We start from the raw sequence: 27929 nt of genomic DNA, 5'->3' as shown, positions 1-27929 counted from the left end.
GGAGGAGGAGGCGGAGGAGGAGGCGTGAACGCAGGAGCAAAATCTGTGGAAGGATTCGATCCGAAGCAGGCAGGGGCACGTTTGATTCACAGGATAGAAGTGGGAATCAATACGCCATCTTTCTTGGCACGCACACTTTAATTCAGGGTTGCTGTGTGAAGGGTAACGCTGAGTTTCATGACCTACTGGGAAGACCTGAATACGGATTGATCTGCATCCCCACAGCAACTGCAGCCAGTTTGCCCTTGAGCAAGGCAGTTAACTACCAGCTGCTGCTGCTGTGGAGCTACAGTGTGGAGCGCTGCCAGGGTACAGATCCAAACCCCAGACTTCACTGCTCCTCTGGTGTCACTGTGTTCTTTCTTGTAAAATCTGAGCTCGCCAAGAATCTTCTGAATATTCTTGTTTTAACACAGAATGAGGCAGTGACAGATAAAAGCGTCGCGTGTATTCATCCGCAGTGCTAAAATAAAAAGCTCTGTTGTTTTGGAGCGGACACGTTTCTATTCAGAGGAAGTGACGAGCTGAAATTTAAGAATGGAATCCAGCCTGTCAGCTATAAACTGCTGTGAAAGAACACGCCGTGCCCAGAAAACTAGTGTGACCAACTATAGATCTTTTTACTGTCTGTACACAGTAAGCATGTGTGAGCATGCTGCGCGCACTTTACTGGCATTACATTACATTGTTATAGGAATTCACTTTTATTTTTATGGCCCCTCCCGAGCTTCCAAATGCTCTTTATAGCTGAATTTCATCTCTTCATACACGACCATAAAACTCAGGTCAAACCCTCCACACTGTCAGATTAATGGGAACAGTAGTTAGTAAATAAATGTAAATGGCATCATGTAAATAGAAACTGGGTCAAATGAGTGTGATTGAGGAGTTTTATTTGAAATAAACTCTGTGTGCCGCTCTCAGAGGGCCACATAAATCAACATACAGTACTAAGCTGCAGCTGAGTGTGTCTAATAAAGAGACCCAGATCTACAGCAGCCCAGATGAGCCGTACCTAGTCTGTAAATCAAGACCAGAAAACAGGGCTGCACATTTTGACAGATATTATGATTCCAATAAGATCAGATGTGACATTGTTTGAGCTCAGGTGGTCGTCTGCTGATCGGAGGGCTGACACTTTGATTCCCCAGTCCAGTCCCCGTGTCCCTGAACGAGGCACTGAAGCCCGAATGGCTCCTGATGGCTGAGACATCACTGGAAGCACTGTATCACACCTGATGAGCAGCCGGCAGCCTCTGCCATCAGTGTGTGAATGTGTGTGTGAATGTGTGTATGAATGTGTGTATGAATGTGTATGAATGTGTGTATGCATGTGTATGAATGTGTGTGAATGTGTGTGTGAATGTGTGTGTGAATGTGTGTGAATGTGTGTGAATGTGTGTATGAATGTGTGTATGAATGTGTGTATGAATGTGTGTATGAATGTGTGTGAATGTGTGTATGCATGTGTGTATGAATGTGTGAATGAATGTGTGTGTGAATGTGTGTATGAATGTGTGTGAATGTGTATGTGAATGTGTGTATGAATGTGTGTATGCGTGTGTGTGTGAATGTGTGTGAATGTGTATGTGAATGTGTGTATGAATGTGTATGAATGTGTGTGAATGTGTGTGTGAATGTGTGTATGAATGTGTGTATGTATGTGTGTATGCATGTGTATGAATGTGTGTGTGAATGTGTGTGTGAATGTGTGTATGAATGTGTGTATGAATGTGTGTGTGAATGTGTGTATGAATGTGTGTATGAATGTGCGTATGCATGTGTGTGAATGTGTGTGTGAATGTGTGTATGCATGTGTGTGAATGTGTGTATGAATGTGTGTATGCATGTGTGTGCATGTGTGTGTGAATGTGTGTGTGAATGTGTGTGTGAATGTGTGTGTGAATGTGTGTAGTAATGTGTGTGTGAATGTGTGTATGAATGTGTGTATGAATGTGTGTGTGAATGTGTGTGTGAATGTGTGTATGAATGTGTGTATGAATGTGTGTGTGAATGTGTGTATGAATGTGTGTGTGAGTGTGTGTATGTGTGTGTGTATGCGTGTGTGTGTGAATGTGTGTGTGAATGTGTGTGTGAATGTGTGTATGAATGTGTGTATGCATGTGTGTATGAATGTGTGTATGCATGTGTATGAATGTGTGTATGCATGTGTGTATGAATGTGTATGAATGTGTGTGTGAATGTGTGTATGAATGTGTGTGTGAATGTGTGTATGAATGTGTGTATGCATGTGTGTATGAATGTGTGTATGCATGTGTATGAATGTGTGTATGCATGTGTGTATGCATGTGTATGAATGTGTGTATGCATGTGTGTATGCATCTGTGTATGCATGTGTGTATGAATGTGTGTATGCATGTGTGTATGAATGTGTGTGAATGTGTGTGTGAATGTGTGTATGAATGTGTGTATGCTTGTGTGTGTGAATGTGTGTGTGAATGTGTGTATGAATGTGTGTGTGAATGTGTGTATGCTTGTGTGTATGAATGTGTATGAATGTGTGTATGCTTGTGTGTATGCATGTGTGTATGCATCTGTGTATGAATGTGTGTATGAATGTGTGTATGAATGTGTGTATGAATGTGTGTATGCTTGTGTGTATGCATGTGTGTATGCATCTGTGTATGAATGTGTGTATGAATGTGTGTATGAATGTGTGTATGAATGTGTGTATGCTTGTGTGTATGCATGTGTGTATGCATCTGTGTATGAATGTGTGTATGAATGTGTGTATGAATGTGTGTATGAATGTGTGTATGCTTGTGTGTATGCATGTGTGTATGCATCTGTGTATGAATGTGTGTATGAATGTGTGTATGAATGTGTGTATGAATGTGTGTATGCTTGTGTGTATGCATGTGTGTATGCATCTGTGTATGAATGTGTGTATGAATGTGTGTATGAATGTGTGTATGAATGTGTGTATGCTTGTGTGTATGCATGTGTGTATGCATCTGTGTATGAATGTGTGTATGAATGTGTGTATGAATGTGTGTATGAATGTGTGTATGCTTGTGTGTATGCATGTGTGTATGCATCTGTGTATGAATGTGTGTATGAATGTGTGTATGAATGTGTGTATGAATGTGTGTGTGAATGTGTGTATGAATGTGTGTGAATGTGTGTATGCTTGTGTGTATGAATGTGTATGAATGTGTGTGTGAATGTGTGTATGAATGTGTGTGTGAATGTGTGTATGAATGTGTGTATGAATGTGTGTATGAATGTGTGTATGAATGTGTGTATGAATGTGTGTGTGAATGTGTGTATGAATGTGTGTGTATGAATGTGTGTGAATGTGTGTATGAATGTGTGTGAATGTGTGTATGAATGTGTGTTTGAATGTGTGTGTGAATGTGTGTATGAATGTGTGTATGAATGTGTATGAATGTGTGTGTGAATGTGTGTATGAATGTGTGTATGAATGTGTGTATTTATCATTCACACATGTACCTTGATTGAAAAATGGAGCTTCTGCCGTTTTGATTTTGGACTTTTTTTTTTACCATTTTACAGTTTGAATAATATTCAGTGTTCCACCATGAGGCCACTTCATGAACACGGTGGAGAAGTTGGAATTTATTTATCTGAGTTGCTGCAGACATGATGAAGCATTGTTGGTGACATGCCAACACACTCTCATACCTTAATGATAAAGTAAAGTAGGTTGTTTGTCAGACAGTCTGTAGGTGTGACATCATCATCATCATCATCATGTGACAGACCCTGCACAGGTGAGCTCTGGCAGCTTGAATTACTCGTCTTGTGATTGTGGTTAACAGAAAGCGACACACCTGTTTTGAATGTCAGCAGCCCGTTAAATTGTTGTTGTCTCTCCCATTATAATGCCAGAATGTGCATATCATAACGATTATCGCTGATTAACATCGTGTTGGAACACGTTCCCATTCCGGGGACACATTAGCAATAACAAATATGGAATGCCCTGTTATCCTTTCAAAATAAAGCTTTGGTTAGGTTGGGTACCAGGCTGTAAACATGTTTATTTCTGCTGTGAAGTTGGACATTTGGACATGGGGACTTATGGAGACTGACTCACTTCTGGAGCCAGCCTCAGGTGGACGTTAGAGGAACTGCAGTTTTTGCCTAATGTATTTTTTTTCTACAAGCATAGAAGGGAGAGGTGAGGCGAGGGTGATTCAGTTAATTGCAATCTTCATCACTAGATGTCGTTAAATCCTACAGATGTGTTTTCTATTGAAGTCATTAAGTTTGACACGATGGATCACTGAGTCCAACCAAACAAACCAGGTTTAATATTTAAATAGCAGACTACTGGAGTCAACAAGCTGCTTTTTGTCTCACTGCACCAGAAATGTTAAAAATGAATTATTTTATCTTCAAGAGAAAAACACCGAAACAAAAGAAAACCCACATTTAAAGCAGAGCACGGTGAAAAGCTTCAGGAAAAAGTCTAAAAACCTCCAGCTTCTCTTTCTAGCTTACGTTAATAAGAAGTCATGATAGCAGTTATGACTGTGACATCTCCAAATGAAAGTTAAAAGGACAGTTAAGAAGGCGGAGAGGAGGAATCATACAGAGAAGCTGCAGTGACCTCTGAGCTACACATGCTGCTGGCCTTGAAGACCAGCTCCATCCAGAATCCTCTGAACCTTCCTCCGGTCTCAGTGTTGCCACAGAGCAGCAGACTGCCCACTCTCCTCAGGATAACACCAGTCTGTAAATGTCTTAAAGGTTGTGCAGCTCAGAACCTGTCCCACGTTTCCCTGAGTGTCAGCCTTTTTTTTTTACTGCACAAACAAGGTTTTGGATGAAAGTGTCCCCGAGATGCTGTGAAAGAAATATAATAATAAATAAATCAAAAATTATGCTCGAGGAGGCAAAACAAGAAAAAATGAATTTCTCATGCAGAGTGTGATGAACAGCGTGTTCAGGTTTACTGTAAGCATGAAGATGTTGGATGCATGGCAAACAAATTTCTTGCAGATTGAAGTAGGCTATGTCTGGAGATAATAATTGTGTAGACCGTCAATCAGGCCCTGTGTCCCCAAAACCCAGATCCAAATAGATTACTCTTTGTTCTGTTGTGAAAGCAGAGCAGCGTGAGCACATTAGACAGCAGGTAGCCTCAAACAGCTCATGCTGGCTGCAAGATGGTCTCCTCATTTTCCCATGAAGAGGCGCAGACACTGTGTGAGTGAGTCAGCCTGGCTCTGCTGAAGGGCCCCTCAAACCAACTGCCTCCAGATCAGTGATCTCCGTGGTGTGTCTCTGCACTGAGGTGGAGGGAGGATTACCTACTTTCGGAGTGTGGATGTGGTCTACCCACCCATACAGACTATGCACCATTTTACGCAGGTTTATTGTTTCCATTTGATGGCGGTATGAAATAGACTATCGATTTCACTTGTCCTATTTCAACTTTGGCCAAGATTGGATTTTTAAACGAGCTGGGCTGGGCATCTCCGGCCGACCCGCCTGGGAGCAGAGGATCACAGGGGCTGCTGGGACTCGCAGGTCGGAGTGCGCAAAGCAACGCGCCCCTGTGTGTGTGATTCATCCGCAGTTTCCAGACGGTGCGCAGGTGGAGGCGAAGAGGAGAGGGAGCAGCCGCTCAGGACGGACGGATGAAGCGGACAGGGATGTTCAGTACGCGCAGCTAAGGAACGAACTGTTTCTGTCCTCCTCCCTCCTCCGCTGCCTTCATTTGGAAGCAGCGGCTCGGTTTGGCGCAGCTGGAACCCATTTTTCTTCCTCCACGACAAAAGTTTGACTGTTAAAAAATGATGCTCTGCTGCGCTCCTGCTTTTTCACGCAGTGCTGTGGATTCCGGCGTGAGTGGCCAGTCGTCACTTGAGAAATAGCTGCGAATCTGTCGGTTTTAAATTCGGTGCCAGTTTGAACAAACAGAGGGCTTTTATTCCCGCACACCATCATCATCATCATCATCATCATCTCGCCCGGGATTGCATCCGTTTGAATTCATGTCGCACTCCATAATGGACTTCCTCGGACTGTACTTCTTGCAGCTGGCTCTCATTGGTAAGTTGAACAACACTTCAGATTCATTCTCGTTGAACTTGTGCGGAATGGATGCGTTATGTCGGGGTTCAGTCCGAGCTCCGGAGTCTCTAACGGCTCCTCGTTCGGTTGCTTTTCGTCAAAGTTGGATGATGCCACATTTATTTTTCAGCCAGATGTGTTTCATGATGCGCACACCGTCCCGGTGCACAGCACACGTTCTGTTTTATTACCGCAGAATATGATGTGATGGGTGACTGACGGTAATGAAGCGGCGGGATTCTGTCCGCTCAGAAGATGCTTTGGTGTGTGTGTGTGTGTGTGTGTGTGTGTGTGTGTGTGTGTGAGACTGCAGGCTGAAGACACAGACACACACTCCCTGTTTGTTCACATGATGTGAGAGCAGAAACCATCATCATCATCATCATCATCATCATCACTTTGACTGCGAAAATGCCAGTGCAGACAAGTGTGTGTCAAAGTGTTTGTGTGGTTAACCGTGCGCGTGTGCGTGCGCGCGCGTGTGGCACGCGCTTGTGCACCTGCCTTTGCAGGTGAATTGTGTTGTCTGTATGTGCTGAGGGCGCGAGCGGGGTGACAGGCGGTGTGTGCGGTGTTTGGCGCGCGTGTTGTGCGTGAGAGAGAGAGAGAGACTGAACGCGCATTTGTGCAAGTGTTCATGTGCACAAAGTGTGCAAACAAAGTGACGTGCACGAGCAGATCAAACACATGAGTGAAGACCACACACACACACACACACACACACACACACACACATGAATCATGTTACCTGTTCACCTCTTTGTGCCAGCTGGTGCAAGTCATTTCTAATTTGAGTGTGTGTGTGTGTGTGTGTGTGTGTGTGTGTGTGTGTGTGTGTGTGTGTGTGTGTGTGTTTGTGCTGGTCTAATTTTAAAATTCATCTGTGGTCCAAACTCTGACTTTTCTCAATCTGCTGCACTCTGTTCTGCAACATTCCCGCCCCACGGAGAGAGAGAGAAAGCAGAACCTTTCCTTCCCGCAGAGCGAATGCAGGGCTCGAGTCAGGACGTGCGGACGAAGGATTTGTTATTTTCTAGATTTATAGCGTCGATGATGACAGCTCTACCTCTCAGACTCCATTTCCTTTTTGCTGCAGCCACTCATGAGACACACTGAAAGCAGCCTTGCATGCTGGGAGAACACTGTGGCTCCCAGACAAGATGCTCGAACCCTGAACGCAGCACGCACTTCCCTTAAACAGAGTGATGCTGTCCTGTCCTCCCTCACTTTTCACTTCATATGTAAAATGTGTCAGTGTGCTCTGCTGCCACTCAAGACATGAGCCGGGCGGGCGGGTAAGTGAAAGCAAAGTGAGGAGGGGGGGGCAGGCAGTCATCGTCTTTTCTCCGCAGATGTTCTCACCTTGTCAAACAGATGTGTCAGAATGGCAGCGTGTCTCACCCTGGGCCTCATGATCCGTCCATCAGCCACACAGGGAGGCAGACGCAGAGGAGGAAGGAGGGAGAGAGGGGATCAAAGACAGTGAAGCAGCTTTAGCCTGGAGGCTCCAGAGGCGAGGAGGAAGGTGGTCGGTTTGAGGGGAATCAAAGTAGGAGGAGCAAATGAGCCTTAGAGTGCTGTCAGGAATGTTAGAAGTCGAGTGCACCTCGGCGATTCTTGGGGGAAAGTGCTAAATACAAAACGGGAAGTTTGAGTTCCCGAGACGTGACGATAAGGCGCCGGACGGGATGTTCGCCCAGTCGATCCATGTAAGACTGATTTATTATCGTATGCTCATGTTTGGCATTTTCTGTAAATATTTTCCAGAGTGTGTTGCTTTCGTTTTTTGTGATGCACTTTGTGTGTCGGCTCATTTTTCATGCAAAGTTGGCGCAGCACCAGTTGAATTTTAAGTAAAACATCAAACGCCATTAAAAAAAAAACCCTCTCTCTGATTAATGGGTTGTGTTTTGTTTATGATCTCCAATTAAAAGCACTCAAATGTGGAAAAAAGTCACATTTACAACTGAAATTGGAGTTTTCGTGGAGCACGGTGGAGCACAGACGGTGTGTGTAGACTGGTTTAGCCATACTTTTGAAGACCTAACACGGGACGCACGGCCCTCCTTACGAGGACCTGTCGGTTTAAAAGGACGTGTTGACTGTTGTGTGTTTGCATGCAGCTCTCCTCTGCGAGCTCCTGCTGCTAATGAAAAGATGCTCCTCTGACAACCTGCCAGGCCAAACAAGGCTTTAAAAAATGCCTGTGGCTGCAGCGATGGCCGCCCGATCTAAGGTGTCTTCCTGATGGATCGAGGTGCATGAAGTGAGCGCAGGTGAGATTAGCATGCTGTGGTTTTGCCTGTTGTTAATGTGCAGCGTAAACTCGTGCATTAGAAACCCGCCCCATGTGCAAAGGCTCGTCCTCGCTGTGGAAGCCGAGGGTTCGAATCCGACCTTTCCCCGTCTCTCCCTCCACATTCCTGTCACTCTCCAGCTGTCTCTGTCAAAAAATAAAACTTGGAAAAGCCAAAAAAAATCCTTTAGAAAATAAAAAACAAGCCTCCATTTACTTGAGATTTAAATCAGCATATTTACTGCTCAGTCTTGATGCTTCAGTGATTATCTGCCCGCACGGCTCTGAACATTTTGCAATCATTACTGTAATTAGTTGACCAGGTTCATCTGCATATTATTTCTCTCTAAGTGCTAAGCAGTGAATGAACGTAGCCTACCTTAACATTTGCGACGTGGTAGAGGGTTTGTGCTGTTTCTCACATGGCGAGTAGCATTTTATACACGACGGTAATTGCCTGACAAGAAGTAATAATCATAAACATAAACGACTCACTACTCGAGGGTGGTATGTATGTTTTTCCCAGCATGACTTAGTGGTGATTGGTTCCTCACAGGGACAGCAGCCGTGGAGGGAAGGTGTGAACAATTTGAGGATGCGTTTAACTGCAGGGGCCCTTCACAAAGGCAGCCCGCCGTGGGGGGCGCAGTATCACGTCCTATAAAGAGGCCCCGCACGCTGTAAAGGGCATCCACTGCCGATCGTCCTGTTTGGGCAAACAGCTGATTGTGTGTAATCTGTTTCAAAATGGTGGCCGTCATCTGTTACATTCAGAGGGGAAAAGGACACGCTGATCAAATTTCAGATGCAACAATTAAATAATTAGTTTTTGAATTGTGAAAAGAGAGGAGACATTTCATTATGAGTGTAAAATGATTGGATGTGATTCGTTTTTCCATGACTGATGATTAAAAAAGCAAAAGGAACAAGTCAAACTAAAGGTCAAATATGACCCAAGTATCTTGATTATTCCTTCAGAACAGTCACCTGATTATAATGAAATGACTGGTATTATTATTATGATTATTCCTCGGTCAGTGTACTGTAGCTAAGCACGGGTCGGCTGTTGATAATGTCAGAGAAGTGTTTTAAATCACTGATTGGAACTAAAGAGCCATTTTGATTTCATATTTCGAGGGCTCTAGAGCAAAGTTACCCAAAAGTAATTACAGTGTTGAGACTACAGCACTGAGACTCAGCTGACTGCTGATTACCATTCCTCCACTAGCTAATTATTTACTGATTAACTTCCCGGTCCAGTTGCATAGATTTTTAAAGTCCATACTTGTCTTCTTATTATTCGCTGCAGTGGAATGATCGGCTTCAGATGTTTTGTGACTCTCCAGGTGACGTGTGCGCTCTTACACTTTCTCTCCAGTGTTGACATCTACCTGCATTTAAATGTGAGCTTCACCAGCACTCACGACGACTAATAGCAGTCAAGGATTTTCCATTTGAGAGAAAAAAGTTCTTCAAGTCGCAGCTTCGTGTCAGACATGGAATAAATTCTGCATAACTCTGTTTTCATTAGTGTATAATCATCTGAAAATAAGAAATGAGTATTTTATATCTGCAGTGTGCACCATGTTGACAGCTTGTTTCTACAATAGCCCAGAATGGACAAACTAAACACTGGCTTTAGAGGAGGCCTGGTGTTGTTTCTCCTTTGTGCTTGGAAGGCGAGGGTGAGGTGAGGGGATTGCATTTACACCTTTAGATTAGTCTAATATTCACACACACACACACACACACACACACACACACACACACACACACACACACACACGCACACACACACACACACGCACACACACACACAGTGGTACGTTCAGCACATTTATCAGAGCTTGTTTGCTAAATATGAGTCCATGAGACTGAACTCTACATTAAATGTGAACTGAAAGAAAAACAACAAGCTAAAAGGGTCTAAAAGAGAAGAGGAGAAGGAGCAGTCGTTTGAATGAACTTTGAATCAATGAGTATTAATGAATGTGTCTTTAAAGTACATGTGTGAGAGTTTCTCGGTGCAGATGGAGGGGCAGTGACAGGCTCTAACAGATCAGACGAACTCAAACCGTTTCCTAATTAACATCCCTGCACACCGGCTCACACGAGGCCTCCCGTGTATCCGACCCGCCTTCTGTCGCTCTCAGCACTATTCAGCCTCATCGCCGTGCTTTGTGTGGGAATGAATAATTTGCTTCTTGCATGTTTGGTAACCTTGAATTGTGACAGATATTATTATTGGTTTTTGCAAGTATGCGCTTTATGCATTTATTCTGACAAATCTGAAGCCCACCCCCACATCGCCACCCTCGACACATGTTTAATTCATACCCCCACCCTCCACCCCTTTCTATCTCACTAGGGTCCCCATGGCTGGTGCAGTGTTGCACAGCTTCTTGATACTTCTGTGTGCCTTCAAGTTCCTCTGACAGAGTGAAGCGAGAGAATAGTGTCGCAGAATTACAGGAGCAAACATAACAGGAAGAGGAAGAGGAGGATGTGAATGTGAATAAGCTGCGTGTGACAGCGAGAGAGGGGATTTATTTTTCCATGAGGCTGGAGCTGTCGTCGGGCATCTAAAAAAGAAGGAGATATGTATCCTCTGTAGAGTCTCACCCGAGCTGAGCTGCTCTTCAGATGCTGCCGTGCGTCAGCTCAGCTTGGAGCCTCACATTTCGCGTGCTGCCCCTTCGAATCTCATTTACGCTCCTTAATGTTGTTTATGCAGCACCTGTTGCTCCACATCCCAAAAGTGGAGATGGTGGAGATGGCGCGCCCCAATCTGCATCCACCCTCTTCACATTTGCAGATATCTTTTTTGACACTCAATCCATCTTGTCTGATTGATTTATTGATTTAATTTGTCACCTGTCTCCTCACTGAGATAATGCTAAAGCGGGTTTTAGTTCTTTTCTGTTGTGACTCAACAGAAAAAGTCTAAACATAAAGTCAGATAGCTGCGGGTGTGTTCACTGGTGACTAGTTGACATTTATAGCCGGTTGTTCTTTGCTGTCTCGCTGGCTTCTCACTGCTTTGTGTTATCTCTGCCAGGACAAGTAACACTGTATGTATAAAGAGCAGATGGAAGCAATTACAGGCCATCGGCGGTGAAGAAAAGAGCAAAATGGAGGCTCTGAGATGGAGATAAACATTCTCTGGAATGGAGAAAATCAAACTGCAGCACTGATGCTGGTTGGGAGGATTTTGTGGGGTGAAACCAAAGTGACAGTGCTCCTTATTATGTTAAAACCCTGTCATTTCCACTGGCTTTTGTTGAGGGACGATTATGCCACAGAGACAATTACCCTGCCCTTGCCGTGCTGAAAGGATATGGCATTTACTGCCACTGTATTCCAAAGCCCGACGTTTAACTTTGTAATGAAATGGCTGCAAAATGGTCCAGACTGATTGTGGGAAAGCCTAAAAGGCTGCAATTAATCAGAGGAAAAAGTTTTGTAAATGTGCGGCATAGAGCTGGCTTGGCAGAGAGAATGACAAGTGGTAATGAAACAGGCTAGCAAGGCTTCAAGGCCCTTCATCAAGTGTGCTCAGTACTTAAGGCCTGTGAGTGTGTCTGTCATTGTGTATCTAAGCATAAGGAACTTTCAGCGCCATTATCCAGAGCCGTGCGATAAAGGCTCATTTCACTCTGCAACAGATGAAGCCAACAGAAATATAACGCTGTGAATCACACAGCCTTGGCTCCCATTCATATATGCATTAATCACACACACACACACACACACACACACACACACACACACACAGAGCGTGCAAAGTTTAGTGCGCTTATAGAGAAATGTCTGTAATCCTCAAAGACTGTGACGAGCTGCTTTTCTATTTGACATGTTTTATACTAACAGGAAATTATACATTATTTGTGGGTCTCAGTCGGACTGCGGCTTCACAAGACGACAAAATGATTTCCAAAAAAACGACGCTCCTTTTTGTTTTCTGACATGTTTCTGGAGATGTTTCACCACCTTACATAATTCTGTGGCTCCTCCGTCCCTTTTGTGCGTTGCATTTGTTGGATGATGCTCAAACATTTTTTAATTTATGTACTGACTGTTCTGATTTTACTGGACTTAAGTGGGTCACGTTTCCAGGAAAAACACTACGACACCAGAACCAGTTTGAGTGGGGACACAAACATAGCAACTACACAGGTATGCAGCTATCATTTAACATCTTCCATCTTTGTTTGGGTCAACAGAAAAGACAGACGACGAGGCGAATGCTGGGATTAATTGTGATGTTTGAAGAAATGGGTATACAGTTGTCCCTCGCTATAACGCGGTTCATCTTTCTCGGTCTCGCTGTTTCGTGGATTTTTTTTGTTTAATTTTGCATGCTTTTTTTTTTTACAGCGTACTGTACAGTGCATTGTGTTCGGCGTCCTGATTGGCTGAGGGAGAAGTGTTAAAATAAGAGAGAAATGTGAGAAAATGTTAATGCCTGTCTGAGAACAGTGTATAAAAGTGTGTGGTTAGGGATTATGTATAATAATTGTAAAAAATAAAGCTGATTACTTCGCGGATTTCGTTTATTGGGGGTTATTTTTACAATATCCCCCGCGATAAACCAGCGACCACTGTACCTTATTTTGGAAATGTCTGCAGTGTGTCACCCTAAAAAATGTCCAGTGCCAGAGTTTTCCGCTCGGTGGACATAAATTCGTAACGAGGAAAGCTTCACTCGACTTCTTCATCACAGGCATTGACTGTCAGTTAGGGGCCAAAGTGTCCATCACGAGAAGACGGAAAACCATCTGGAATTCTTTCTGTCATCCAGAAACAGACTCGCTTTGTGAAATTGAAAAGTTTGTGAGAATTAAAAAAAAAAAAAAGTAGTTTTAAGCTGAAAGTTTGATGCACAGCTACCGGAGTTTTTGTTTGGGCTCAGACTCACCTTGTAAACCAGGTTAAACACTGTAAGCCTGACAGATTATTGTAGTGCATTCATACTGATTATTGTTGTCTTTGAGGATTATGAATGTGTTCAAACAAACTGTAGCTTTTCTCAGAGTCACTTATTTCACTGACTCACAGTCACAACAAAGATATAGCACATGAGTGAGACGAACTGGGGCCGAGGCTTATCCGGCTCTGCCTGCCACTGCTTTGCATCTAGGTTAGGTCATATTAAAGGAGGAGCTCCTCCGCTCCCTCGCTGTCTTACTTTTCCCTGAGAACTCCCAACAAATGAGAGCAGGCCAGCAGGAGGCAGAGAGGAAGCCGAGATCCCGTCCACAGCAGGAGTGAGGCGAGATGACATCTTGCAGCCTCTTCTGCAGGGGCCCCGGGATCTGGGGAGCTAATTGGTTTCTAATCAGAGCTGCAGTTTCTGCTGCACTCTTCCACTCAGCGTCTCGAGATAGAAATAGAGGAAGAGTGTGAAATCGGCACTCAGGAATCAGGTTTGGTGCCAGGCAGTCAACTGACGAAGCCAACAGGAGGTGGAGGAGGATGGGGATTGTGTAGAACGGGCCAAAACGCAGCATGCGATCCACCCAGCCTGTCTCAGATATGTGCCAGATAACATTTATGGAGGCTAATACATGCTTTACACTCTGTAGTCTGTCGTGGGCCGCTCAGCTGATTGTTTTTTTATGTTCCACGTCATCACCCAGGCAGACGGAAAAAAAAAAAACGTGAAAATTTGTAAAATGTTCAAGATTTTCTGAAGCTAAGAGACGAAGAGCAGTTTGTTGGCAGTGACGATCGCGCAGTTTGTGTCTTGTCTTGTTTCCCAGAATATTTATCACACAGTCTGATTTGACTACTACGCTTCAGTATTCAATGTTTTCGCATTCAAATTATATTAAGTGAGCGCCATATGCTCTTCATATTGGTTTGCATTTTTCTGTGACCTCGTGTCTACTCAAGTAAATCACGGCATGCTGCTTAAAACTGTCTTTCAGTGATGTTCAGGACATATTAAAGCATATGGAGCGATGGAGTGGGTGGTTTTACCTCAGAAGAATCGTGATTCCAGATTTATAACAGTCCTATTTCTCTGGGTGGCTGAATCAAATAAGCAACAAACTGCAATGAAACAAAGTCATGTTCTTTGATGAAGTCTGTACATTAAATGCATGGATGAAGTTAGAAATTAGACTTTTAAAAGTTTAAATCATCTCACGTCTCGGCTCTGTAGATGAATTCGACAATCCTAGTTGTTGCTGTTGGTGTGTTGTTAGTTCTCGTTGAGTCACAGTTCTGATTTATTCCTGTCTTTGGTGTCTGGTTCCTGAAGCCATTTGTCATTCATGATGTTACATAAAAACTTTTTCTATCTAATAGTGTTGACTGGGGGGAATCACCTCTAATTCCACATGTGCAAATGTGATTATCTTTGAAAGTGGCCAACAAACAGCACCATGGTGATGAACTGCAGCCAGCTTTTGAAAACTATTCTTTGCAGCCTTGTTGTATTGTAAACGGATCACACTGACTGTGAACGCTGATGGAAAACAGCATTTTAACAAAGGCAGACAGCAGTAAGAAACTAATTAGATTTCTGCAAAACAAGCTGTAAACACAACATGACCATATTATCAGCTTGTTAAGTTGATATGATGAAAATGTTTAGTTACAGGATAAATATGAACATTTCCTTTGATGCATATTCAGTCATTTTAACACCAAAACTTAAGGAAAAGCTAACAACACTGTGGCTGGACACTGGTCGTCTGTCTGTCGTTTGGTGATGGGAGGTTCATCCAAAGCCTTTTCACTGCAGAACTGGACCCTGGAGCTGAGGCGCTGGACTGCAGAGTGATGAGTCTTTGTGGATTCATCGATACGAACCCTGTCTTCATTAGTCGTTTGACCCGTGGTTGATATGAAAACGTTGAAGCCTCGAGCCTTGAAGTAGCACGTTGGAGCTTTGAATAGCAGAGAATGCTAATAGTGGTTTTAAATGGATGTTTTCCAACTATCAATACATTTCTGGCCAGCAGGCCTCAGGATGGATTGTGAATCTGTGAATATCATGCCCGGCTTTTTGCGGGTCTCCAGTTAAGCTCAGAGTAAGACGGGGCAGCCCTGTCCTATCTCTGCTCAGTGGATCATCTCCCTTCAGCTGAGCTGATAAATCCTGCCTTCAAGCTCTTTTTTTCACAGCACATATAAATACACTTTTTTTCCTTTAGACTTATTTCAAATGGGATTTTAGTGATTGACATGCTGCACACAATGAAATAAGGAATTAGTCGCTTTTCTTTTACAGGTGGTGGGATCGCAGATTTCTCTCTTGTGGACACATGGATGGACACATGGATGATTCTCTCATTGGTATTTGTGTTAAACACATGGTCAGCCAGCCTGCTGCTGCTGCTGCTGCTGCTTTATGTATGATACATGTAGTTAAGGATTCAATAAAACTCTCCTCCAAAGCTGAAATAGATGAATCTCAGCGCTCTGATCATGCCGTGCAGAGACCTGAAGATTAGTCGAGCCAATAAAACAAAGGTAAGGAAGCTTAGTAACACAAGAATGAATGTAAATAGAATTCAGCGGCATGAAAGGTACAAAGTGGTCTAATTAAATCCCTCTCGATGAGAATTCATTTTCCCCAGGCCTCATGGCACGTCAGTGACAAAGAGAGCAGCCGCTCTTTGTCTTCCTCCGAGAAAATTCCAATTAGATAGTGGGTGTGTGTTGGTGTGCCAGTCAATCTCAGTCAAAGCCTGTGTTTTAAAAGATGATGACAGTGGCAATATATCGAGCGCAGCCCTTTCAGCGCCTCTTATTTGGAACAATAGACAGTTAACAGAGATATCGATTTTTCTTTATATGCTCGTTGAGTGGAACTGCCGCTTCATTTAGAAACTGGCCACTTGCAACTGCAAAGCGCTCATCGCTCAAGGGTTTCTCCAGAATATTGATAACAGCCGTGCAGCCGTTTGTTGCGTGGCGGGTTCTCCAGCCAATTAACACTGCATCCACTACTAAAGTGATTTTCATCTCTTCTGAAAATTGAAAATGTTTTCCCCCGGTGCTATCCCTCTCAGATCATCGTGGTATTACAGTCCGCCGAGCCCTCGCATTTCTTTTTTAGTAACAATTGTTCGCAGCGTTATGGATGACAAAAAGGGACGAGCAACAAAAGCAAATGCTGGTGTGTAGGAGGACAGTCAACACCTACACCTGTCTTAATCCGATTGGGCCTTTGGAACAGATGTAGAAAGAAAGATAGACCATGAATACACACACACACACTCTGGTGTTTTCTTCAAATCAAATCACGATGCCTGTTGCGATGGCCGGTGTTGGCACGGCCCCCGTCATCTTCAGCGCTCGCTTCAGAGAGCCTCATTTATTTTGAGAGGACGTTTTTTCAAAGACACGCTCCCTCATGTGGAACGGTGAATATAAGATATAAAACCCGTCTGCCGAGTGACTTTGGGGCGGCCGTGGCGACATCAAACGACAGACTGAGGGGGAAGAGGAAGTGAGAGATTGAAAAAAAAAAGAAAGAGCGAGGGGAAAATGTCGGAAGTCTTTTCCAGGCGACCGTTGGCTCGTCCTCGTCCCCTCGGTCACTCGCGCCTCTCATCTTTAGGTTTAATTTGCTGCTTTTAACTCCGTCCACCCCCCTTCCCCCTCTCCGTGTGATCCTTGATCCTCACCCTCCGTGGCCTTAGGCCTTGCTACTGAGACCCAACCCACCGCCATTGATTTAAGGTCACTCGCCATCACGCAGGTGACCTTTCACGGATTTCAATTATTTGATAATCCACCGCATCATCTATCCACCAGATGGTCAGGTATTAGATTTTTCACCAGTGCTCAAGTAACCACATGAAACACAGCCTGTGGCGTTTTCAAAGCTCTCGCACTTTTATGAGGCTTTTTCACAGCTCCTTAATAGCGCTGCTGTCGTGGAGATGAAGGATTATGAGTAGATAGCCTCCGAGGTCAGAGTCACTTGACTTACTTAAGATACCACTCGATGGTATCTGAGTAAGGTAATGGACACGGTTTCCCTAAAAGACAGGAGAGGAGGTGTAGCCGAGCTCGGGTGGCACTGCAGTAGATCCAACATGGCAGAAGATAAAGTGAAAGCTCCTCCTCCGCTGTCAGCCGCTGCGACCTCCTGTCTGATCAGCAGCCTGAACAAACCTGGGGTTACGTGTTCACACCGTGGAACACGACGCCATCCCATCTTGATAACCACCAGATTGGATGAAAGCCATGGAGCCGCAGAAGAATGCTCCTCGGTGTAGTCCGGCCTTCACGGGGTTCAGGAGGGTTCAGCCCCCATCAATATCGTTTAAGGACTTACAGAGTGTACAGCTCCTCCAGTGTTCTGCGCGCTGTGTTGTAGTACACTCCTGAGCGCAGCCCAAAACACATTACAAGACCAAGAGGCTGGCCTCAGACACTGAGCCAAGAATCTGCCAGGGCCATGGCCGTGATAGATGATGAGGCGCGGCGAAGGTTTTATTGAGGCTGTAGCGCGGCTCGTCGTGACAACCAGGATGAATGAGATCCTTGGCATCTGTGGGCACCGTCACCCTCTGGTCCCATTTTTATTATTACTTATTCACGTACGGCAATAATGTGGGTTCAATTTCTTCCACTATCAATTTGCAAACTTGGCTGTTAAACTGTGAGTTACACAATGCTCGGGCGGAAAAACAAAAAGGACGGCGGCTCATCAACACGACTGCTGAGGATATTTACAACCTCTGCCGGCTCCATGCCACACTTGTGGATGAAACATATGGAACGATGTGAACACACATCTCCACTGTGGCAGTTCTCCTCTCGTCTTCTTGATAATAAATTCTCCTGCTATTCACAGTTTGATGATATTTGCATAGAGTAATTATGGGTTTCTCTTTTAATCACTGTGATATCAGCCATGCACTGATCATTTCATGGCAGAAATATATGTCATTATGGAGCGGTCTGTTTGTCTACAACCTAATTTTATTACATTTATATTCATCTGCACCGTGTGTATGCTGAGTTTATATATATATAAATATATATATATATATATATATATATATATAGTATATGTACTGGCCTTCCACTCATATCAAATGGGAATTCTGCATTAGTAATTAATGGAGTTTATCTTGTAGAGATTTCCCAGCGGGTCCGATACATCTTCATCTCCTCGGGTAGATGTTTTGTCCAGTAAACAAATCCGACAAAGCTGATTCCATGAGGGCTGATTACAGCAACTGTCGGAGACCAGTCAGCGTAGCCCGCAGTGAAATGTACTGTAGTGGAAGGCTAGCATGCATATATATATATATATCTTTGACTATAATGATTCGATCAGCTGCCAGATAAGTTATTTAATGATGACATTTGGTTGACATGTGGTTCCACAGTTATACTGTAGCTCATTATTATAATAACGTTGGTTCCACAGTTATACTGTAGCTCATTATTATAATAACGTGAAGAAGGTTCTGCAGGGATGGTTTCTTCTCGATTTTTGGTGCAAAATGTTGGTTCAGATCTTGAGACTGGTCTCTGCACTGCAGAGACTTTCAAACCTTCAGTAACTGATCACAGCGTGTTACACATTTGAGTGGGCCCTGAGTAGTAGTAGTGTAGTAGAAGTATAAAATGGGAATACTCAAGTAAAGATGAAGTATGTCAAAATCCAGCTAAGCACAGTATCTGAGTAAATGTATTTAGTTACTTTTAACCACCAGCATTACATTTCCTATTATTTTTTCTCTGCGTCACGTTAACTACCCAGTTTGTTGCGTGAAATGTTTTTTTATTGAAGAAACAGTCCACATGCACTGAAATCGAATCGATGCAGAAGCTTTTTTATTTCTCCAGGGGAAAGTCATTTTTAGGAAAAACTAATTTTGACAGACGGCAGGAAACACTGGAAACACTCTGAGCTCCTCGGGATCGTTAATTGTTCCGCCGGTCTTCGATAGTAAAATCTCAGAATTTATTCAGATGAACTGTCTTCACCGGTTTGGCTGTAGTTCTACTTCCTGCACAGTGAGCACAGGTACAGACAGGTGTGTGAGAGATGTTCTAGTTGGTGTCTGACATTTCAGTTTTGAGCGTGGATCTGGCTAACCGGCTCAGCATTCCTCTGTGCTCCCCACTGCCCCACTACCGCTCCTGCCTACTAAATCCTCCGACCAGAGTCGTGTCACACTGATCCCCAGCCCAGTCATTAGGGCCCATTGAGATCGGCTACCATGTTCAGCTACGCCTGACTGGATGATTCCCATTCATCCCTCCCTCCCTCGCCGCTCTCTTCGGAGACAGGAGCTGCCAGCTTCATCTGTTTGCCTGTCTCCGGACTTGTTAGAAGCCTCTGTCAGCCTTGTTACTGAGCCCGCTGATCCGTGGCCATAAACCTGTGCAAAGGTGGAGAGGTATTAACGAAGCAGGGCTTTGCACAGCTGTCGGACAAGTGGCGGAAAGCCCGACATCTCCTTCAAACCGTGGATACATTCGTTATCGACGCTGTTAGCAAAAGCTGAGCTGCCATCAACCCACAATGGATCAACAGATCCGCATTTCCTCGCCGACTTCCACACGCGGACAGATGCTCAGTCTGTTTCATTTACTATATTGGATTGTATCGGAGTCATTTTGTGTAATGACCCCAAAGTAATGGTCTTTGTCTACATTGCTCAGTAAAAGCAATGAACTGGTGCTGTTCCTCAGCCCTGTAATCTCCCACTGTCCTCCAGTATCGCGCTTTATTGCATCCAGGTCTGCTGGCTTTAATATCCTGCTTTGTTAAATCAGTACATTTCACTGCGGGCTACGCTGACTCGTCTCCGACAGTTGCTGTAATCACCCCTCATGGAATCAGCTTTGTCGGATTTGTTTACTGGACGAAACATCTACCCGAGGAGATGAAGATGTATCGGACCCGCTGGGAAATCTCGACAAGATAAACTCCATTAATTACTAATGCAGAATTCACATTTGATATGAGTGGAAGGCCAGTACATGTTAAACATGCTCTGCACATGAAAACATGATTATTTATTTTCACGTGTGTTTTGGAAGCCTCTGCACTTCATCGGGTGGCAGTAGCTCAGTCCATTGGGACTTGGCTTGGGAACCGAAGGGTGGCCGGTTCAAGTCCCGCGTGGACCAAAATATGGAAGGTGGACTGGTAGCTGGAGGGGTGCCAGTTCAGCTCCTGGGCACTGCAGAGGTGCCCTTGAGCAAGGCACCGATCCCCCCAAAAACTTTTCAGAGGGGGTTGCCCATCACTCCACCATCTCTCTCCACAATGCATGTCTATGAGCCCTTGTACTGCATATGTGTGTGTGTCTGGGTTAAAATGCATGTAACATAAGATGTTACCTGTGGCTGCCAAGGTTTCTTTGCTCGGTAACTTTCATTAGCAGCATGTATTTGTGAAGACAGCAGCAGCTCTGTGTCTCTCTCTCTCATCTCCCGTGGTCTCGCTAAATTAAAAGCACACCTGGTCTGTAAATAGGCGGCGTAAAAAAAGAAAAAACCTCCCGTCATAGTGAAGTGACCCGGTGGCAGGAGCTGGATCGTGCGGGCAACTGTGAAGAATGCAAAAAAAAAAGTGTGAAGATGTGAAACGCAGCGTTGTGTTTCTTGTCTCAGGGCCTCTTGAGTAATATCCCTGCTGGCCCTCATTCTTAATGCTCTTGTCTCTGAGACAGAAATAGCAAAGAGGGGACACTGAGGGAGAGCTGAGCGTCGGAGACGGAGGGATGAAGCGAGGGAGTTGGCTGTGAGAGGGATTAAAAGGTGACGCTGAGGGTGAACAAGAGACAGAGCGACTGCGAGATGAAGAAAGAGGGAGTCGAGAGAAAGTGGAAAGATTAATTAACTTATTTCCAACAACAGATCCTATTAAAGTTGCTGTCAGCACCACTGAAGCAATCACTGACTTGCAGCATCTTAAACTGAATTCTTTATGAGCTCTGCGTGTAGACTCGCTCATATGTATTCAGCATATACCGATATATGTAAATACAAAAGGCCGAGCAGCGTCCGGGGTTTCTGTCTGTTGCTATGCTGTTAGAGAGAGCAGCAGATAGTGAAATGGCAGGCGGGTCTGTAAACAGCATCTGAGTGATTCAGTGCAGCAGGGTCTGTGATGCCAAAGAGTGATGGAGGAGGAGCGTCCGGGGTTTCTGTCTGTTGCTATGCTGTTAGAGAGAGCAGCAGATAGTGAAATGGCAGGCGGGTCTGTAAACAGCATCTGAGTGATTCAGTGCAGCAGGGTCTGTGATGCCAAAGAGTGATGGAGGAGGAGGAGGAGGAGGAGGAGTGGGTGTGTGGGGTGAGACGCCGATGAAAGATTGATCAAGGAGGCCGATGCCTTTTCAAGGTGAGATCTCAGTTCTGAGGGAGGGAGGGACCTCGTGCTCACCTCCTCTCCTCCTCACCTCCTCACCTCCTCACCTCCTCACTTCAGCTTTCCACTCCCGTTTCTCTCCTCTCTCCCTCCCCCCACCGCCTCCCCCATCCTCTATTTTCGGTGCTCTGGGAATGGAGAAGGATCTCGGAGAAGCGAGCAAAGCCGAGCTGAGGCAGCAGGACGTCTCAGATTAGGGGAGTGAAGCGTTGTCTCTGGTGGACGGGACTAAAGCTCTGAGGCGTCTCACGGCACTTTTTCAAACACTCTGCTCCCTGTGGAATATTCTGGTGAGCGGTTATTTCTTTTTTCTCTTCCCGCGGCCTCGCCGAGGCTTTTTAAACATTTGTAGAACTCCATTATGTCTGTCGGCATCATCAAACACAGCGACAACAACACCTCCGGGTGTTAATCTTCTCCGTCCCTGATATTCACCGCAGCAACCATTTGATCTTTTACGTCACACACACACACACACACACACACACACACACACACACACACACACACACACACACACACACACACACACACACGCGGTTTGATCCCGCGATGACAAAGCCTCTCTGACACTTGAAAGGCGTCTCCCCACTGTTCAGCTCTCACATGCATTCCTAACAGCGAGCAGGGTCGTTAGCAATAAGTGCTAATTTCACATAATTGATTTCCCTCTCAGTTCCATTTAACAGAATGTAAAGACCTTAATTGGAGCTCTGTGTCATTCTGCTCAGTGTTTTTCACTTTCCATTATATCCTCTATAGACGCTCGAGGGGGGAGAGACGGAGGCGAGAATATGTCTGCTTCAAAAATTTAATTCATCGAGCGTTCGGCGGGGCGGCGGTCGTAGTTTCTGTGATTATAAGTTTGCAGGTTTGACTCTGTGGGCATCTCTGGAGGTGGCGCATAAATTAGAGACTCTGTATCTTCCTTTAAGGGCTGTCAAGGTGCCCTTAATCAGAGCACTTAGAGGAGTAACACCCCTCAGACTCTATTAGTCTGTTACCTGAGAGTCCAGGAAGGACTCAAATCTTTTATTCCCACGTCCTGGACTTGTTGCTTCCAGCTGTTGGTTGCATGTGTGCTTAATGACGGCAGTAACATCGCCAGCACCACAGGCCTGAAAATGACTTCCTTACAATTAAAACAGACCCCGCCACTGTGTTGCATTCTGGGTTATTGACTGGCTATCAATATGAATAACTGTTCACATCAGTGCAACTTTAGATGAGATTATGTTGCCGTGTATGTCGTGTTTGGAAGGAGCGGGTGGAATGAGATGCTACCAGATCCTTCACACTGCTCCTTCAGCATAACTCCATGGTTACACTGATTCATATTTAAGGTTGATGAGGCAGCAAGATTGATATCAGCTGCTTCATTCATGCTTCATCATCATTGGCTCTTTCACCAGCTGTTTGTTCAGATTCCTGCAGGAGCAGAAACCTGACCCACACCTCGTCATCACTCCTCCGCCAGCCCGACCTCCCCGGCAGGTTCTGATAACGTCGATTCGAGGGAATGTTCATGTACGTCTTTACTGGTCAGTTCTCATTGCTGCCTAGATTCTTTGAGAGCAAATCTGTTTGTTATGAATAGTCAATTCCTTGACGTGTCCTTGAATTCCTGGAAATATTTCAATGCTATGTTGTCTACGTTTAACCAGCTCATTGTTATGCTAATAAAACAAGAAACAGAACCGAGCAACAAATGGAGACAGGACTGCAAAGTGCATCACCTGTGGAAGTCTGAGCGACGTCTGGATGTGTCTCACGCGTGTTCGTGTGGACCAAAGTTTCCTTTTTCCAGCTCGATCGCACCAAACCGCTCTTCACCTCGTGTTATTTTTATGCCTGAGAAATGAAACAAAAGATTTTGCTCCTCAAGCTGCAGCTGTGGTAAAAAATTCAACTGTGTTTTTTGTGCATGTTGCAGCCTTTGTTCCATTTTCTCCTCCCAGAGAAGGTGAAGTGTTTACCTTGTGAAATCACTTCTTGTGTACATGTACTGAGGCTATGGCTGATACAGGAAATTGCTAAGCATCAACAAAAAACCCGACCACTCATAATTTAAATGCAAAAAGGATTTCTCGCCCTACAGCCGTGACATTTGCAACAATACATATATGCGATGTGTACAGTTCTAAAATTGGTTGTTTTATTGCTTATTTCACGCTACACGTGCTCGGTCACACATGCTGATATTTGAACACTGACATGCAGGTGTAAAGTTCATTCCAGCAAGCAAACATGCATGTGGACATATCCCTAAAGGTACACACACACACACACACACACACACACACACTTAACAGACGTGTGGATGAACATATGCTCTACACACCATAGACACAGAAATACACAGTCACACACACACACTTTTAAATAGCTGCCAAAAGGAGTAATGGTGTGACACCGGCAACAAAATGGCTTTTCATTTACACCCTGCAGAAGCATCACACATGCTGTATTCATTTCCCAGACTAAGTGGGACATCCACCATTGTGCGTAATGTTCACTGCTGGGCCAGGACTGCAAATTTGGTGTTTTTCCTTTTTGACACATGAATGGAAGTTTTGCATTTGGACTCATTTGTTAAGCCGGTTATTTGAGTTTCCTTTGGAAGACTTTGCAGAAATGCATGTTTTCTGTCTGAGATCATGTTTCTATCACAAACAAGCATTTTGTGCTTGGACACGAACACGAAAGCCGCAATGCCGCTTTTACTCCCACGTGAACCTCCAGCAGGTAAATCCAGGACTGTAGAAAAGCCCCAACGGGTGCAACCTTGGTGATTATCATGCCTCCTTATGCTGCAGGTGTATATAGTTACTGTCTGTAGCCATGGTAGAGCAAATGTCACGGAGGTGCAGGAGCTATGAAATCCATTCAACACCTCAGCGAGAGGTTACACAGATACTCAGCTGCTAATAAGGAAACAAGCATTTTAGTGAGAGGGTGTTCTTGGTGAGGAAACTGTACCTGCTGCTGGTGTTTGCAGTTCTGATGAAGGGACAGTCGGGGGCAAATCCACCTAAAGTCGGTTAACTGGTGTTGCTGCAGATCCTGGATACCACCAGGAGAGCTTCGTGTTTATTTTGAGGGCAGATTTATTCAGCAGAAGGCACAAAATGTCATCATTCCCACATGGAGCAGATCTAATGCCCTCGTTCTGATTAATTGAAGTCAACATGAAACAGTCTGCTTCCTTGTTTTGCTTGATTCGTATCTTTCTTTCATTGCTTTGCAAGTATAATTTAATAATTTGTGCGAACTGCTCATAAATTAACAAAACATGTTCTTGAATTACAGCCATCAGCGATGATGATAATTTGTTGAATTTACTTTGTTTTTATTAAAATAGCCTGACATTTAGCTGAAAGAGACAGATGATTAATTGAATGATGAACTTTGGTGATTTAAATTTGAATTTAGAAAATAGGAAGCGATATCTCAAGGCATTTATCTGCTGGCTGCAGTGCCACGCCGAGCAGGAGACAACACACAGAAAAGGGCTGCAAACATTATCGACTAGCAGGGTTTAATATGGATGCAATCTGAAAGCAGCTCCAGAAATCTGCTCACCTTTCCTCCCTGCATGCAGCCGAGTGCATATTTTATATTATGACTGAAGCAGAAAGCAGCGCACACAACAAAGCACAGCAATATCTGATATCATAGTAAAGATGTTACAGATCGATTAATGCTGGAATCAGATTACACCCTATCAGTCTGGTTAATGGCCCCGGCCTGACAGATGTGGGTGCTTGTCATGACGCAGCCTCACGACGTCTTTTATGCAACGTGTTTGTGTGATGTCGACCAATAGGAGCGCTGCACGCTGCTCATAGAGGGAGTGATGTTGATGTAGCTGTCAGGTGGAGCGCTTCCTTCCTGACCACATATTGGCATGACGCAAGTTAAAAAAGATGGCAAGTTAAAATTGGTTGTCGTCCAAGGTGTAGTCTGATATGTATCTCTCCCAAGTCATCAAGTATTTATGACTCTCTGATTGCCTAATCTGACTAAATGAAAAAGGATCATGCAGTCTGGGCTTAATTTACTATTCGGGATTGTAATAAGCTCGGGGAGTTCGCCCTCTGTAGTCAGCAAACCTTCCTCAAAGTGCCAGAAAACAAACACATATTAAGCACGGCTGACTTTCACCATGTGCACTCAGTCAGAACACAGCGAGGCTTCGTATACGTGCTCGTCAGATGGTGCTGAGTGAGTCATGTAAAGGACAAGTGATAGAGGGAGGAAGGTGTTGAGGATGCATTTAGATCCTGAACTTAAAGGTCCAGGGTCTTCAGGAGGATTTGTTGGAAGACCATGGCAGGAATGGAAGCACGTATAATCAGCTGAATTCTCGTATTTCTGTTACCTTGGAATGAAAATGCTGAGAACGTGGGTCCTCTTCTACGCCGTCCACCATGTTGAACCATCATGTGTCTGCAGCAGCTGAGAGCAGACAAACCGAACACTGACTGTAGATGAAGCCTTTAGTGTTTCAGTTGGAAGGGGAGGGCGAGGCGAGGGTTGTCTGATCTGCACACAAACCTGAATCTGATCCGAGGTAACTAAAGCTGTTCATTTCTAACAGGGGGTGTGGCACAGTGGGGGGTAATGGGTAAGGTCAGGGTACTCTAACAATGATCACTCAGCGTGTTTCTATGATCGTCTCGCTCTTCCACGATTACATGCTGCTACGTAGTGTAGAGTATTTTTACTTTGGAGTTTGGAGAATATTATAAAATCCGAAAATGTGCAAATCCAAAGCTGTCTGCTGCTTCAGGACTCTGGGTTTATCAGAGGCACACATGCATATACTGTTATTTCAGAGCCGCGGGCGAGATTCTACCTGACACAAAGCTCCGTCAGGTAAAGGATCAATAAGACTAGACTCACATATTCAACTAAACGACCTCTCTGCTACAGGGCAAAGACAACAATGGGGGGCTCTCACTTGTAGTGCAGTAGGATTAGATAGTGGCATGAAAAGAACAGAAGGAAGGCTCAGGTACTTGAGTAAATATACTTAGTTACATCGCAGCACTGGTCATGATCGAGATTACGCAATCCTGGAACCCATCAGCTATCATCTGTGAGGGCAACAGCTCGATGAGCGAGGACGATGATAAAAGACTCGTTAATCGTTACAAACATTCATCTGCATGTGGATGCAGGACGAGCTGGACTGTCAGACGATAGCTGTTCATTTCCACCGGTGCATTGTGTACCTGCTCACAGGTGTTGGTGGAGATCAGGGATTACCTCTCCCATCACTAGCTGATCAGGAGTCTGCTCTGGAAATCTGACCTGTGTGGGATTCGTCCTTCATCTCACTCCAGAATCTGTCTTGAAAAAGTCGTGTCTCTTAGCATGCAGCGTCGCCGTGGTTACACAGAAATCTCATCTATTCACTGTGTGACTTTAAACTCACAGCAGCGAACATGAAGCTTCAGCATACAGACTGTACTTATGTTCTGTTAAGGTTCTGTATCTCCTGTGTCTGACAGAGCTTTCAGCATGTCTGGGGTTATATAGAGTGTACTCATCTTCCTATCTTGGTCCCTGAGGTTGGATAAGAGCACTCTCTTTCTTCCTCTGTTATATTACAGTATGTTCCTGCTCTCTGTCTTTCCCCTCAAGTTCCATTATCTGGCTCTTCCTCCACTTTTTTGTCTAATACTCTCTCTGCTACTCATTATCTTTCTCTCTCAGTTTATATGAAGTACATTCACCCTCTCTTCCAGTACAAAGGTGCAGGATATTAGCAGTATCTTTGTGTCTCCCACCAATATGAAGCAGTGTGATGTTAAAGGCTCCATTTTCACTTGAAGCTACCAAACAAAAGAGAAGCGACACTTTCTTTCTTCCAGACTTCTTTTAGAGGCGCAGAAAAGGAAGGATGAAGACTGAAGCTCTGTGGTCTGACTGATTTTCCACGCCGCGCTCTCAGAAGCTGTTTGAGGTTTACTCAAACAGCGACTTGTCCAACGTTTGTCTTGTAAGGCAGCTTCAATCGAGGACTCTGCAGCAAACAGGACACCTCCCGTAGATGCTGTACAATAAAAAGCTTCGCCGTCTGTTTGGAACTCGACACCGATCGCGTTCACAGGCAGCGACCTTATTTTGGAAGCACGGCGTTGTCATTTTTGTGATAGAAGACGCTCCTAGAAACCCAGTTAGGCGGATACACGGTCA

The 27929-nt window shown here is 44.6% G+C and overlaps 1 protein-coding gene across 5 annotated transcripts in view; it reads left to right on the top strand.

The window, feature by feature from the left end:
• The window catches only part of gfra4a (GDNF family receptor alpha 4a), a 221107-nt gene that overhangs the window by 102436 nt on the left and 90742 nt on the right, over window positions 1–27929 (top strand). Inside the window, exon 1 of one of the 5 annotated variants that reach the window (XM_019260629.2) lies at window positions 4883–6045. The exons of 3 other annotated variants lie outside the window; for them this stretch is intronic. In XM_019260629.2, the coding sequence (XP_019116174.1) occupies window positions 5988–6045 (58 nt within the window). In that variant the 5' untranslated portion in view covers window positions 4883–5987. Of the gene's footprint in view, window positions 1–4882; window positions 6046–7343; window positions 7362–27929 lie in introns of those variants that run through there. One more of the 5 variants, XM_027274744.1, reaches the window with a different exon arrangement.

The sequence above is a fragment of the Larimichthys crocea genome, chromosome XXIV (assembly GCF_000972845.2).
Source record: "Larimichthys crocea isolate SSNF chromosome XXIV, L_crocea_2.0, whole genome shotgun sequence".
NCBI classification, from domain to species: domain Eukaryota; kingdom Metazoa; phylum Chordata; class Actinopteri; family Sciaenidae; genus Larimichthys; species Larimichthys crocea.
This window is presented reverse-complemented; position numbering and strand designations above follow the sequence as displayed.